The 16,562-nt window shown below is 40.0% G+C and overlaps 1 protein-coding gene across 2 annotated transcripts in view; it reads left to right on the top strand.

Moving 5' to 3' along the window:
* abat (4-aminobutyrate aminotransferase) overlaps nt 1-16,562 on the top strand; it is an 85,400-nt gene that overhangs the window by 44,968 nt on the left and 23,870 nt on the right. For both annotated transcript variants that reach the window (XM_067232410.1, XM_067232409.1), the window contains 3 exons: nt 3,659-3,756; nt 4,104-4,133; nt 13,977-14,094. In XM_067232410.1, coding sequence (XP_067088511.1) covers nt 3,659-3,756; nt 4,104-4,133; nt 13,977-14,094 — 246 coding nt within the window. The remainder of the gene's footprint in view (nt 1-3,658; nt 3,757-4,103; nt 4,134-13,976; nt 14,095-16,562) is intronic.

Below are 16,562 nucleotides of genomic sequence, written 5' to 3'. Positions count from 1 at the left end.
GTGACCTATGCTCTTTTGTAAAGCTCTCTCTTGGAAGTCGCTTTGGATAGAAGCGTCTGCTAAATGCATGAATGTAAATGTAAGCTAAAAACTATGTTAGTTAGCTTGGCTAAACTGGTTTTCATAGCAACAGAGATGAACAAATCAAATCAATCGAACTTTATTCAGAAAGGGGGGTGGCGGGAACAATAAAAGTGTAGGGTACAGTAAAAGTGAAATGGAACACGTCTTTCTGCCTTGAAGCTGCGTGCGCATCCTCATTGTTTGTAAACACAAGACCCCATCTATATGTAAAGATAACATCCAAGCTAACAATTTCGCCAAATCTGACTGCAGCTTTGTATACTATATGTACCGTGTTATGGTTGTTTGAGTTAAACAACTTGCTAAATGAATTAAATGTCTGTTACATTTCAAATCCAACTATAAATGTATAAAAGAGAGAGTTCCAATCAAATCTGAATTTGTTTTAAACCTAGAGGTTTAAAAGGCTACCTTTGCCTAAACTGACGTGCACCAACTCAGAGCACTGAGTTTCAACATAAATGTACACATTTAGTCTCTATTCTTTACTCTACTCTTAATTCATGACTATGTTTAACTTAATGTCTGCACCTCTCTGTCACCAACTGTCTCTGGAGTGGGGGCTTCATATCCAACAAATGACACCCCTGAACTTTTAAAACAGATCTAATGGCCTACTACAATTGTAAATATACCATGGCTTCTTCTCCAATTGGGCCTCGATACAATGCCATCTAATATTTTCTGCCCATTCTGCACAGTTTGGGGACTTTCCCCACCAGCACCCTTTGCCCAGTTCCTCTATTCTGCCCTACTACATGTGTTTTTCAACACCAGTTACAATCAACCCTGGGCAGGGACGGCGTCAGAGAATTATTAATGCAGGTGCTGAGGAGGTGCTAGATCATTGACAGGGGGAGCTGCACAATTATATTTATATGTATGTATATATATATAAATACTATTAATAAAGAAGCAGTACTTCTCTTGAGTGGTTTTTATTCAGATGAATAATCATTGGATTCAGGTCAAAAGTCTATCACTTGAACTGGTTTCATCACTTAAGACATGGAAAGGATTAAACTTTTAGATTTTCATCAAAGAAAAATCAAAAATTAGATTTTCATCAAAACAAATCCAGCAAAAAAAGTCCAGCTGGAGAGGGGTAGTCCAGCAATGGATCTGTTTTGCTCTCAGCATCCTCTGTTGCATCCTCTGTTACACTCAGCATCCTGTTGTTGCTCTCAGCATGCTCTGTTGTACTCTGTTGAGCAGGCCTCTGCATGACCCTCCAGACCTGTAAAAGTGAAGAAAGGGTCCATGTCAGTAGTGAAAAATGAAGCTTTTTTCATCTACACTTGATATAAACTACCGTTTTGACTGTGAAATGCAGTGGCAATACTTGAACTTGAATCCAAATGTGTTGGAGACCCATGCAAAGTCACTCAAAACACTGGTTCGATTCCAGTCACTCCAATTGAAAGTTTTCCACAAATCACAAAAATAATCGGAGCATCTGGCTAAAGGCACAATTCCCACATCTCTTGAAGGCTGCCCTGCTCGACTTTTTTGGTGTAGAATTGACCGAACTGTAAAATGGTGATCTTATCAACATGATGCGACCAAAGCATGTCTGCTGTCTAAGCCTATGCGGTCTCCCTGGCGTCCGAACTCACTCCAATTACAAAGACTTTCCAACCCAATTCTGAGCCGACAGGTCTGTGGGGAATCGCTTTTTCTCCTAAAGGCTGCCCTCCTCTACCTTTTTGGTAAAGAATTCGCCGAGATGCCAAATGATTCACTAATTATAAACCCAGAGGAAAAAAGCAAGCTACAGTATTCCGTCACTTCAAACTCACGATCTAAAGGTCTAAAAGTTCTCAAACCTTTACCATAATTCAAGAGTAGTTTACTTTCACAAACCCAATCATTGATTCTAGCTTAAAATGTGTAAAAATAGGTGAAATGACTTACCCGAACGTGGCTGCCTCCAACACGGCTATCAGGTGATTCCAGTTGAAAACAACAATGGCAGCTGAAAAATAATTTATATTCGTAACGGCGAGCTGCGATTGGAAGCTAAATGATACAGGAGCTAAAAACCAGGGAGTGAGGGTGGGGGGCTTGGTTCAGCCCACAATTTCCAGAAAGGATGTGTGTGTGTCTCGCCAAGCTCGCATGTGTGTCAAGGGGCAGGATGAGTCTGCGTGCGCTGTGGAGCTATTCAATTGAATTCAATCATATTTTGACATATCAAGGTGAAGTTGCATATGATATTTCAGAATGATGTCATCTTGAAGCCAATAAGGTTTGAAAAACCATCAGTCAAAATTATATTAGATTTATTAACACAAATATTGTGGTAATGTGTACATTTACATAAATACACTTTTTTTCATCCATTTTGCATTGCATTCCTTATTCAATTTGACCCTATAGAAAGACATGTATTCTAAACATCTGTAACAAATTTCAAGTCGATTTGGATCTATGGTTCCTGAGGAGAATGGTTTTGAAGGTTGTACCAAATTTGGACAGTACAAGAAAATGTATAAGTCTGACAATGTGGGTCCTTGAGGCTATTTTGTTCCCCATGAGAAATAAGGCATGTCTACCAATTTACAGGCATTTTGGAGTCATGGGGCGCTGGGGAAATCACGTAGACTTTGGGTGTGGCTTATAATGCCACCTATGGGCGTACATGGGCCACTAGCCGTCTGGGAGTAGTGAGTGACCTGTTGTATCATTGGGCCAAATTTGAAAAAATCGGGTTGAGGACTTTTTGAGCTATTTAGCCATTTCACGGAGAAGAGGAAAAATAATAATAATACTAACAAAAACAATAGATTCCTGCTACCGGAGGAACCCTAATAACAACAGCCTAACAGTTGTCAAACCTCGGATTAAAGAGGAACAATGCGGGTTCCGTTCTGGTCGTGGAACAACGGATCAGATATTCGCTCTCGCAAGGATCCTGGAGGGGGTCTGGAAGTATGCCTATCCAGTCTACATGTGTTTTGTGGATCTGGTGAAGGCTTATGACCGGGTCCCCCGGGAGATACTGTGGGAGGTGCTGCGGGTATATTGCGTGAGGGGCCTTCTTGGGGCGATCCAATCTCTGTACACCCAAAGCTAGAGCTGTGTCCGGGTCCTCGGCACAAAGTCAAGTTTGTTCTGTGTGGGGGTTGATCTCCGCCAGGGTTGCGCCTTTTGTCACCAATCCTGTTTGTGATGTTCATGGACAGGATATCGATGCGTAGACGAGGTGGGGAAGGGTTGCGGTTTGGTGGGCTGGGGATTTCATCACTGCTTTTTGCGGATGATGTGGTCTTCCTGTCATCATCAAATTTCAATATTCTAGTCATTGTATTAAAGGTACACTTCTGTGAAGTGACACCATTAAGACATCCAAGCATTACAAAGATGATGATGATGTAAAGTGAAATCTCTCTCTATTGTGCTCTCTGTCCCTTTCATTGTCATTCTTGTCCTCTGATGTTCCTCTAGTTGAGACTGTCATATATTGACATAGGAACCCCCCCGTTACAGATTGCAGTTACATTTCAGTTACAGATGGAATGTTGCGGTTCTCATATCTGTAATTGTGTGTGTTTTGATGCATCTTGTCTTTTAGGGTGCAGGTATGTCAGCAAGGCTGCCCCACAAGCTCAGGTGGAGTTTGAGTATGATGGTCCCTCCATGAAGACACAAGTACCTGGACCACGATCAAAGGTACAGGACACACATACAAAAACTATCCAGTTTGTAGGGGTGTTTACTCAGATTTTCCCTCATTGGTACAGAGCAAACATGATACGTCACTCCATGACCACGCATTAATGAGTGTCAAAGAACTCAAAATTAATTTTATGCATTTAGGTTAATATTGTTTATGTAACAGCTCAGAAACTGTTTAGTAAGATCTTGTGAGACATCCATTTGACGTTCATAAGAACCAGCATCGAGGTATTCACAGAACTATGAAATTCGTACTTGCATACAGGTTAAAATGCACTTGAAAGTCAGTTAAAAGGCGGGTTGTTTAAAACTCATACTCCAAACGTCTCTATCTTCCACAGGAACTCACTAAACAGCTTGGAGATATCCAGGTAAGCATTCAATTGTTTTTGTTTCTCCTTACAGTATATGTGAGGTTGCATGTGCTTGCCTGTACTTTCTTTTTGTGCATGTGCAGACCTTCATACTTGGGAGACTATTAACTCAGACAATATAGACCACAACACTAAGCTAGATTATTTTTTCTGCAATTGGCAGCACACTGAGGTTACATGAGGGAGAAGGCCTTTGTACTGAGCATAATTTACATAACCCCCCCCCCCCACACACACACACACACACACACACACACACTCTCCTCACTTTCAGACACAAGAGGCACACAAAAGCAGATAATTACATGTGTGTGTGTGTGTAGGGGCCACATAGCATTCTGTAAAAGTTATCTTTCTCGGACAGAAGTTGATACTAAAGAGTAATTTTTTCCCTCGTCTTTGAGGGTTTAGGTTGGTTTAGGTGCAGTTCAATGGGCATCTATGAAGCCCTCTGTGATGTTGCTTGCATAAAGGGCTATGCACATACAATTTGATTTGAGTGCCTGATGCAGAGCAGCATGTTGCAGGGATGTGGGTCAAATGTTGGGGTGGATAGTCTGAGTGCCTCGGACATATCTGGGTTAGCGAGCAGAAGCAGACCTACTCACTCACTGTGTATGAGCAGTCTGATTGAATGGGACAGGCACAGAAGCTGTGCCAAAGTTTTTTTGCAAAAGCATATAACAGGGAACTTCAATGTAGTTAATAACAAGACTATGCATGCCTAGCTCTGCTGGACCCTGAATGCAGCTGGTTGGGAACATTGTCTGCCAGAAACATAAACCTAAACGTAAAACGTTCTGTTGTTTTTGAACGTCTTTGTCATCAGTGTTGCCTCTGAACGTTTCAGCCCTATGCCTGGCAAGTGTGAGAGCGCCGAATTGCGTAGAGGCCAAGAGCGGTATTGCAGACAGAGATTTCAATTATACCCAGATAGCAAAAATCCGTTGCCGTTTTGGAACTGGCCCAGTGTCGGTCCGGATGTGAACCACATCCGTAAAACGGACTCGGGCCGGTGTCCAATGGCAATGGTCAATATATGACATTCTCAAAAATTTAAAGATAACAAAAAACAAAAATTTATATTTAAAAATTAAATACAAATAAACATCTTTCATTAAATCAAATGGATAAGAGGAAGAAAACCATGTCCTAGTTTAATGATTCACTTTAACAATACTAAATGCACACATAAAACAGGAATGAACAATGAGTTAGACAGAAGACATAAACTTTAAGAGGTTGATGTCTCCTTGGCCATCGCCCTGTCTTTGCGGCCGCCTCCCCGGTCAGATGCCAGGTTGAACCATCTTATGGCGCAAGAGTCAATCTCACTGTCCGGTGCACTCTGATGATTCTGATGATTGATTGCAATTCTGCATCAAATGCTGGGATTATCTGAACAGAACCCTGCACTCAACACCAGCTAAACAATATTAGCACCCAGTAAACTAAACAGCAGTGATGGATGTTGCTTTAAAGGTGATGATGTAAAAAGACAATGAAGTTGTTGGCTTTATACCATGTTTTGCTTAGCATGAGAATTCCTCGAGTCTTTCAGCCACTCCTCCACTTCAGACATGGTGGCCAGTGGGAAACTCATATTGTCCGGCATCTCAGCCACTGGAGCTTCTGTACCCACTCTTGCAGCAAGACTGTTGACAGCAGCAGCAAGTTGCATTTGCTGCTGCTTGATGTGTTCCAGCAGGGTCAGGATGTGCAGCTGAGCCGCTACAGAAAGAGTTAAGAAAAAATTAAAAGTGTTACTTTTAGCTGTTACATGCTATTCCTCTCTTCATCATCTATCCATCTATCCTATGAAGTATGATAGATGGATACCATTACAATAATGGTATCTTGTACATTTGTATTTTTTGTAATATTTGTATTTTTATATTGTAATTTACGGCAACTTATATTTTATTGTATATTTAATTATATTCTAATCCCACTTAGTACTGCTAGTTTATGTACCCTTAGTATAGATAGTCCACATATCTAAATTTTAGGTATATGTTTATTGTATGCACCTTCCTGCCAAAGCAAATTCCTTGTCTGTGCAAACTTTCATGGCGAATAAATCCCATTCTGATTCTGATTCTGAATCTTCTGATTCTGATATATATTAGGGGTGTCAAACCCTGGTCCTCGAGGGCCGCTGTCCTGCATGTTTTAGATGTTTCCCTGATCCAGCTCACCTGATTCGGTGCAACAACTTACTTTTGAATGGTCATTTCAAGTAATTGGGTGTGCTTTGCTTTCGGCAAGGGCACAACCTTTGTTCTCTCACATATATATTATTGGGTGTGCTTTGCCTTCGGCAAGGGCACAACCTTTGTTCTCTCACATATATATTATTATTATTCTTTTTGCCCCCCTAAAACTCAGTAAATATTTGGCCTACATAGACAAAGTAGGTGTCAAAAGTTTCGTCTTGGTAGCGATTGAGTTGCTTCTATTGGAATTTACGTTCCGTTGCATGGTTTAGGCTTAAGTTAAGTTTTTGTGGCGAAAAGTGAAGCTAAAGGTGGCTAATTTGCTAGCCACAGTCACTGACATTACTAACGTCACTGCGTCACTAACGTCACGAAAACACGCGTGACTACCTTTGGCAGAACATTCGTTTCGCATCTGTTAACTTGGGGGATAGCTAGGCTAACTATAGCTTTACTGCAAGGCAGCTGCAGAAACGCCACAAGAAAAGAGGCCAGGGTGATAACTATTTACTCATTTTACTTTGTGATATGACACACAATTGTGATGTGTAATGTACAATATAAGCTGATATTATTAAGGAAGTACATCTACTTTCGGAAACAGTAGTCTACTATTTCACTGAAGTATTAGCATCATGACATTAGCCTGTGTTGCCCGGGCAACACATACTACAGTGGTCTATGATGTAGCGTTATCTGTTTTCAATCGTTAAAATAAACATTCCTCACATATACATTTTTGTCGTAGGATTTATTCTGACATTAGTAAACAATTTGTTGGTGAAATTACCATTACCTGTGGTTTCAAACCAGTGTAGCTCACTGCAACGCTGTAGCTTACGCGAGACACTACAAAAACATCTACACTACACAGCTGTTTAGGAAGTCAAACGGCGACAGAACATGTTCGGCACTCCCCTTACTTAAATCAAAAGTCTATCTAACTACTAACCTGAACTTCATTGCCACAGTCTAAACGTTGTCAATCTGTTCATGAAAATAATTAATTTAATCTTAAACCGTACAACGGAACGTTAAATCCAATTCAACCAACGCAATCGCTACCAAGACGAACACAGCAGTAGTCTAGTACCATCTGCTAACTGAAAATATGCCCCCCAAAACGTAAATAAGCTTGACATTTATTTAGTGGAAAATCGCTCATTCATAAAAAGCTCACTGGTAGCGATCATTGTCAGTAACAACGCAAAATGCGATATAGCCCTGTGTGGAGAAGCTGCCCCGGTAAATTGTACAATTTACGATTTTGCGATTTTCCACTAAATAAATGTCAAGCTTATTTACGTTTTGGGGGGCATATTTTCAGTTAGCAGATGGTACTGTTTGAATCGCGATTCCATCTTCTACTACCGGGTAACGTCGTAGAATAATCTTCAAAGGGGGTTCTTTATTAATGAATGAATGCAATGAGTAGGCTAAATGCCTGAAAATATCATGAGAAGGGAAAAACTTAAAATGACGTTTAAGTCATAGAGATTAGGTCAATTTTTACACCGGTCTGCCAAATTTATTCGTTTTGATTCAACGATGAGGCTGCCTCTTGCAGGGGAAATGAGAAGACATCTATTTCATTCTACACTTCACTCGTATTTTCAGTTGTAAATGAGCAGCAAAAAAAAATGCTTTTAAATCGATGTAATCTTTATAAATAATAAGTATGCATTTTTATATAAAATATACAGAAATATCAGTTGTAAAAATGTCATTCAAAAACGGACCCCTGTGCAACCGACACAAGCAAGCACACCCTACAATTTCCCCAGAAATTGTACCCTCTCTAGTTGACAGTTGCCGTTGCCAATGCTCATCCATATCCTGTCTGGCTAAAGGTAGAGCTACACATGAGCAACGGACAGCGACGTTGAAGAGAACAGTTTTAATCAACATCGAGGTAAGCGTGATAATATAATATTATAAATAATATGTGCAACAAGTCATATTTAATTAAAATGATGGAACACAGTGTATTTGTTACGTTATTGTTGTAGCTCGCACACTATGGCAAATCTGGCTAATGTTCCGTTAGTAGTACTGAGCTACAGTACAGTAGACAAAGCTAGAGCTAGCTTGTAGTAGCTACTAGTTTATTTTATAGCAGTTCTCCCAGTCGTGGTTTTACAATAGCTTTTAAAATTGTAGAATGGACCGACCAATCGGTTAGCTATATATATATATATAACAAGTTAGTAGCTACAGGTCTATCCCAGGGCTCCAGACTAACTTGGTGCCTTGGTTGCACTGGTGCGCCTAACTTTTTTTATTTAGGTGCACTAGCACAAAATTTAGGTGCACCCAAATTTTTCCTTGCGTCTCACACAATTTCAATGTCACCTTTTTATCACGCTCCATATACATTCATATATATTATGTAAATGATCTTAAACAAGAATAAGGTGTAGGTAAATATAGGCCTATTTTTTATTTGAAGCACAATCATACTGTAGCCTATATATATACATATTTTAAGTGCTTCACTGAGCTACCAAACTAAAACATTTTAAGCAAAATAAAACATTTAAAAATAGAAAGTGCTACTGTTTAAAAGTGCTTCCCTGAACTGAGACCTAACATTTCATGGCTCAGTCTTATAGCAGGTCCCACCTTGCTGTCGCATGCCCTTCAGATGGCCAACACCTGTAATTTGGCCTTCTTGCCCTATGGCCTTGGCTAAACCATCTTGCCACACTCTCCCTAGCATCAAAATCCTAGCTCCATGTGTTAGCTCCATGGCCCAGCTTCGTAACTCAGGGGTCCGCAATTCATTTTTACAAGGGGCCACATGAGAAACCTGAAATGTTTTGGAGGGCCTCATCAATTTGCTCACTATTCATTTTCTCCCATTGTAAAAAGCAGTAAAGTATATATTTTGATTAGCTGCTACTGGTTATCAGAAGAATAAGGATATTCTGTAAATATTTATATAAATATTTTAGATTTTGGTGTAGGTCAAATAGGAAAGATTATAGAAGTAATAAACAGTATAAACAGCAACAACAGTGTTTCATTTTATTTGTAACCAGTTAACCTTCACAAACACTGAAAAGTTGTTTTGCAGTATGTTAAAGATGTGGAATTGATCAACTTTACACAAAAAGCAAAAAGCGTTTTTACAGTTCATTTTGTTCTGTGAGAGAAATCCAGTGGGCTTGAACAAGTGCATCGAAATCTGTCTGAATGCGAAGGACAGCTGACAGGTAATGATCAGGGTCTGCAGTTCAACTAGCAAACCATCAGCCCGCGCCCACTGAACCAGTCAAGTTCTTATTATGTCCGCGTTAGTTTTTTTTCTTCACAGCTTTCACTTTGACCTCAGTAAACAGATACTTAGAAGTCCATGTCTTGTTAAAAGTTCATTTTCGAGGGCTAACCAACAGCTAACTCTCCTGTCGGTGAGGTTGCGCAAGCGCACATATGTAAATCGCCTGATCACTGTAGTCTTTCAGGACTACATATTCACTACCGCTCAACACATTTATTTATTTAAAATTTTTTATTTACCTCACGCGGGCCAGATTGAGACAGCCTGTGGCCGGTTATGGCCCGCGGGCCATACAATGCCCAGGTCTGCTAAACTGACTCTCTGGTGCTCGGGTCGTAATTTCAATCACATAGCACGGAGCTACAGGAATATCTGGACCACAGCCAATCAGAGGCAAAGACCCGCCCCATCTCTGTTTCTGATTGGTTTAGACCACGATATGATCCAACCATGAGTGTCAGTTCCGTCTTAGGATAACAAACGCTTCGTTTGTGGAGAGACAGCGGATGCGAGGAGGTTAGGTGCACCGGTGCGACCTAGGAAAATTTTTTGTCGCACCCGTACACATTTTGGTCGCATAGAGCCCTGTATCCATAAAGAGGTTAAAAATGTCCGGCCAGTAGCTAAGTAGCTTAGCTCTAACAATTTAACAGTGCACAGAACTGGATTGTATTCGATGTATATTGCTAGAGCCATCTAGCTACAGCCGCTAGTATACCCACTGTATAAGGAGATGGTTACATTTACATTTAGTCATTTTTAGTTACAAGAAGATTATAAACTTGTATCTACTTACTCAACGTTACTTTTCAAAAGCTGCTACTGTATCGTTAGACCACCTAGTTTGCTGAAGTGTCCTCTAAGTGTCCTCTAACAAACTGCCCAAAATAACGGCTTTTGTCCGAATGCTTAGCCACAAATTCACGAGACAGCCATCTCGTGCGATCAGCTTGCCGCTTGTTGATTATAACGGGACAAAAACATTTACAGTACTTTTGTTTGTACCGTTTTAACGTTGTTTTTATATACAGTTTGGGATGTAGAGTAATATACGAGGTCTATCGGTATACTGCAAAAGTAAATGCTTAACTGATAGTTGCCATGCACTTCTAAAAGTCTAACAGCAAATGTCAAATTATGTCAAACATACCTTCAAGTCATGAGCTAGCTCGGCTATTAAACCAACTAAACACCTCCTTAATTACTAAAGTAGGCCTGTTGGATTACTCTTCCTCTTCTAATGTTATGTTCTGATTGCCAGTGGGTTGTTGGTTATGGTGACTGTTATTTAGCATGTAATGAGCAAATCTTTAACATGGTTCTGTAGCAAGATGAGTTAATATTCTTGGCTGTTTCTGTAAGAGCATCTGCTAAATGACTAAATGTACTTACTACTTTTATTTTCCAGTGAGCAGAGCGTTGAAGATTCTTCCTGGTGATCTGCTGCCCATCATCAATAGTGTTGGGGACTTCTGTGTGCTTCTTCTTACCTCCTGCTATGACAACCATTCTCCATTCCACAAACATAGCTGTTGTCTCTACTCATTTGTCAATATGTGTACAGCAATCAAGTGCCAAGAGGGTGTGGGTTTTCATTCAAACAACCACTATACCAGCTGATTTTACAATTGAGTTGCTGCTCTTTATTAAACGGGAGCCACAAAGTGAAATCAGATGGTGTAGTTACGTAAATGTTTTTAAAAAGTTATTTAAATGTTTTGTTAGCACAGTAGGCAATTTGGTGACAACATGGCTGGTGTGTCACTGACTATCCAATGTTATCAATCCATATAGCCTCTCTATTATAATTGCACATCCTCATTACAATTTCCAGAGGGCTCATCTCATAAGCTCCGCTAAGGATATCCCTCCTGGAAAATGCACATTCATGTTTGTTAGTTCAGACAGTCAATAAATCTGCCATCTTACAAGTTTAATGCAGTTGAATGGCTTGATATTGCACAGGTTTTGCATCCCTTATGTAAGAGCCATTTTCATTGGTTTATATATCGCATCAATTTGCACACACCGCAACACTCATGGGAATGTAAAAATGTTTGTTGATGGACACATGGACTTGCATGTTCAATGGAAGAACATTGTGATCAATAAAGGGCCATCAAAACACAACGATGACTATAAGGAGTCTGTGATTTCAACAGCCAGCTACGGAGCGGTGTAAGGTAGAAGAGAGTGAGTCAGCTAGATTACTATAGGCATAGACTGTTTTAAGTCTGTATAGCAGCCCCTAAGTGGCTTTAAGTTTTAGGCTTAGCCACTATACATAAACTGACTTGTTAATCACACATTGTGGTGCTAATTGTGTGTTATTGTTTAATCACCCACATGTGGCTGCACAGAGTTTGCCAACCATGGTTTCTGATGTTGTATTATGGGGTAGATTGGTGTATAATTGGCCTTGTGTATATCAGGGTGAAGGCTATGAATGCAAGTAGGCCTATGAGTGTGTAACCCATCGACATTGTCTTACAATACAAAGTGTAGCACACAATGAGGGTTAAGGAAAATGTTCCGATGACACAGGTTATTACTGGATAAGAGCGTCGGCTAAATGACAATGTTATTAACGTAACGTAGGCTAATAGACTATTAAATATGCAAGCTGTCTTTTAAAGACTCGACGTCCATACTTTTCATGTCTGGGAATGTTTGAAACTGGATTAAGACGTCGTCAATGACGAGAAAAGACTGAGCAAAAATTAATGATAGAGAAATGTCCGAATCCGTTCCAAAAGCGGGCCAGTTACGTAGAATGATACTAATTTGTATCAGATCTGGAACGGATCTGGAACGGATCCGCAAAACGGATGCGAATGTTACGAGGATCTGCCGGAACTCAGCCAGATCCAGCGCGGAATCAGCTGCTATCTGGGATAGCTCGCAACATATTGAAAGACATTTTTGGAGCTGTGAACTTAGTTTAAAAAAAATTACTATGAACTGAACTAGTTAATGTAGAAAGTGAACTTTCCCAACACTGTTTGTCATTACCTAGCATATTGATTACTTGGTAAACTGAAGCCATGTTCATTTTAATACCAAGTTAATTTGTATACAGTAGACTAACTTTTTACAGCAATGAGAGTAGGATGTATGTATGTCCACACAAAAGTTGTATTATAAACGTTTAAATGCATGTCTGCTTATGGCAAGGTAAATGCAGTTAGATTACCCCCAAATTTCCAGTTTATTCCTGTTAATTCCCGTATATTCCCGTTAATTCCCGTGGAAAGTTTCCAACTTTGAATATTCCCGGAATTTTGCAACCCTAATGGTCATACAAGTAAACAGGACTTGCATTATTGGAGATTTTCTGATTTTCTGTCTCCTTTTGAGGACTTTTTATCAGCTCTTATCTTTGTTTCTTATATACTAGTGTAATAATTGGACCAATACGCTGTTCCTATTGGTCCAGAAGACGTTCTCAAAAGTTAATAATACGCAGAGGTAAATAAACGCTTTTACGGACCTAGCAACAAGCGGTTGCCTTGGAGATGTAGCCATTGACCTTAACAACGTGGCATCTGCTCGGCAACAAAGTATCCTAAAATGCCCCCCAAAAAACTAAAACAACTAAATACGGTTTTTGCACAGGTCCGCAAACGCCCCGCAATCGCTTCCCGTTTTAAAGAAGTATCTGAAGCAGACAGAAGACGAATTGATGTTGTTGATATGTTCCCTTGGAGGTGTAGTGACGTAACCAGTGCAAGTGCAGCTGATTGCTCTGACAACATGGCGTCTGCTCCAGATTCGACTTGTTTGATTTGTGATCTTCCCACGTATTGTTGTAGTATATAAGAAACCAAATGTTTACTCCTCGGCAGGTCAGCAAACGCCTTTGTTTCCTCGATTTGTTAAAACGTTTGTTAACCGAGACCGTAGGTCGAGGTTTACAAACAAATCGTTTTAACAAATATCGGTTTACAAAGGCGTTTGCAGACCTGTCGAGGAGTAAACATTTGCAGTTTATCTAACAGTACATTTCATAATCTTCTCTCTGGCCAAAATTGTGTAGACTTATCCACATTGGTCAACCAAACATGTTTCTTGCCATGCATAGATTTGTCCCAGCCGTTTACAGAAAGCAACCCTAACCATCATAACAGCCAGCAGAAGTGAAATCTAAATGTACAATTGTTGTACTACTACTTTGCTGAGATGTTAGAAACAAAATTCAATAAACTGTTTTGAATGAAACACTGAGTAAATGGAATGCATTTATGGACTTCTTTTTTATCAGAATAACCTGTGAGTTCCCTTGTAAATTATAGATTTGGTTGAGCTTTTCCCTTTCTTCACATCTACATCCTTCTCGTCTCCTAGAATGTGGGAGCAATTAACTTCTTCTGCAACTATGAGGAGAGCAGAGGGAACTATCTGGTGGATGTGGATGGAAATCGCATGCTGGACGTTTACACCCAGATCTCCTCCATTCCTATTGGTGAGTACCCAAAAAGTCCTTCGCTTCCTTTGGTGAATGCTTAGATCTCCCGCTATGCTCTAGGCCAGATAATTTGTTAGATTTATACTTTGTTAGCCAAAGTATTTAGCACTGTCTGTTTAACATGGTGGATTGAGCCACAATGTATACTGACCCAATACTGACCCATACAGCCGATTTAGCAGGATTATGCCATTTTTATCATCTATGATCCATTTTGCTCCTACACTGCTGAAAATCTCTGGGTGGCATATGGTGTACCGTACTGTATTTCTGTAGCCTTTGAAGAAACTGTGTGCTACTCGATGGATGGAGTCTTAGATGTCTGGGAAAAAAATGCAGTCTGTGTCGGAGCAGGATGCGTTGATTTATTAATCTTGTATGTGGCAGACTGGCGGTACTGTACTAGCTAGGGGACAATTGTGTGTGTTTTGTCAGTTTGTTTCTATCAAAAAGGTGATCCCACTATATTCAGTACTCTGTTTGAGATGATGATGATGATAATAAATATTTGTGTAGTACTTTCAAATCAACCAACTGAAACTGGAAAACTGGGGTGGTGGGTGAGAAAAGGAGATGACAGAACAAAGAGATGCAAGAATACACTTTTAACACAGATGTGTTAAATTGTATGATTATGCTTTCTGGTAGTTCCTGACTTTGCAACCTGGGCCACACAGTGCTGTTCTGCTGTCTACCAGTGTTGCAAGAGTGTTGCCGACACACACACACCACTCCACAGCTGTTGTCGAATGACTCATGACCTCTGGGGTATTGTCGTAAACTGACCAGATGGCAAACATCATGCGCTGAATTGGGGAGGAAATGGAGAGCATTGTTACAACAAAGCAACGTTACTGTAGATTCTAAAAAGACATTGGCACAGGTTACCAATGCCCGTAGTGAAGCTAAATCTTTAGACTCTAGTCAGTCATCATTCTCCTCCAATCACAAAATGGTGTTAGGTTGACGTGAAATTGATAACTGCTGTAGAGTTGTAAGGGTGACCAGATGATCATCCTGATGGAAACGACCCGTTACAGTCATAGACCACCTATTAAGCCATGATATGGTTATTAAGCATTAAACAATGACCATATACTCTTACATAACCAAGCAAAGTTTCAGGGCTTTCTGAGAAGCCAAATTAAGACACACCAGAATCAGAATCAGAAATCAGAATCAGAAAGGGATTTATTCGCCATGAACGTTTGCACAGACAAGGAATTTGCTTTGGCAGGAAGGTGCATACAATAAACATATACCTAAAATTTAAATATGTGGACTAACTATCTATCTATACTATACTATACTACACACATGCACTTCACTGACCTGAACCCAATGAGATTACCTCACCATTTTAATATCCTTGCATCCGTTGTATCACTCTCCAGGCATCTCCGCCATGGTTGGAAAACAAATTTGTCTTTAGTGTACATTTATCACTTGTGACTGACAATGGATTTGAACAAAAGCAAACTTAAGAATGTGTCAAGTGTTCAAGCTTTCGTGCATCAGCAAGTAATTATGTTGTGGAGAATGTAAATAGTCATTGTGTGCATAGTTTGTTTTTCTGTGTGCTTTTTCATCTGCGTATTATTCAGTTCTCTATTTTGTCTTTGTCTCTTTCTCTCTGTCTGGCATGTGTTGTTGAGGAGTAACAGTGGTCTTAAATGCTGAGATAGAGCCACGTGGAGTTCTTGTTAGTTTGTGTATTTTGGGTGCTTCTACTGGCTACAGACTCAGAGTTACAGATTATCGTTGTTAGCATGCAAATGCTATCACTTCCATGCAAAACAAAGCTCTCAGCAATCTCCATCCACAGTCTATCCATCTTGTTTTCTCCACTGGACAAGCTTTATATCCAAAGATCCCTATTCAGGGAAATATTGTTTTTTAATTATTGAAGGAAAGTGGGGAAAAACAATTTGGTCCAGATTGGTCCAGATTATTTAATCTCAGTGATAGATGGAATGGAGGTTTGGTGGTCTTAGGTTTGCTCTAGACATCAAAAGTGTTGTCAAACATCTTTTGTGTAGCTTAATTTCCTCTGAGCCTTTTGAACTTAAATGCAATCTGTGTTCCTGTCATTTCACTATGACTTTGCATACCAGTTGGTTCTTAAAGCAAGTTTGCAACTGTTTCATTAATAAAAAAAAAGTAGTACAGCTTTTTCACAGGATCTGATATGTTTGCTGTTTTGGGAGTCTGGGTCAGTAGTAGAGACGAGTGTAGTCAGTCTATGTTGGGTCCAGCTTCCCACACCAAAAACCTAAACAAAACTAAAAGGTACAATTTCTGCCACAAACCTTTTGCCACAAAAACGTTGTAACCTCCTAAACCGTGCAACGGAACGTAAATGAAAATACAAGCAACGCAAACGCTACCATGACGAACCTTTTGACACCGACGTTGTCTATGTAGTCCAAATAATGAGGGATCCTTAGGGGTGGGAAAATAAATAA

The sequence above is a fragment of the Osmerus mordax genome, chromosome 3 (assembly GCF_038355195.1).
Source record: "Osmerus mordax isolate fOsmMor3 chromosome 3, fOsmMor3.pri, whole genome shotgun sequence".
NCBI classification, from domain to species: domain Eukaryota; kingdom Metazoa; phylum Chordata; class Actinopteri; order Osmeriformes; family Osmeridae; genus Osmerus; species Osmerus mordax.
Note: the sequence above shows the minus strand (reverse complement) of the source record. Positions and strands in the feature narration are given on the sequence as shown.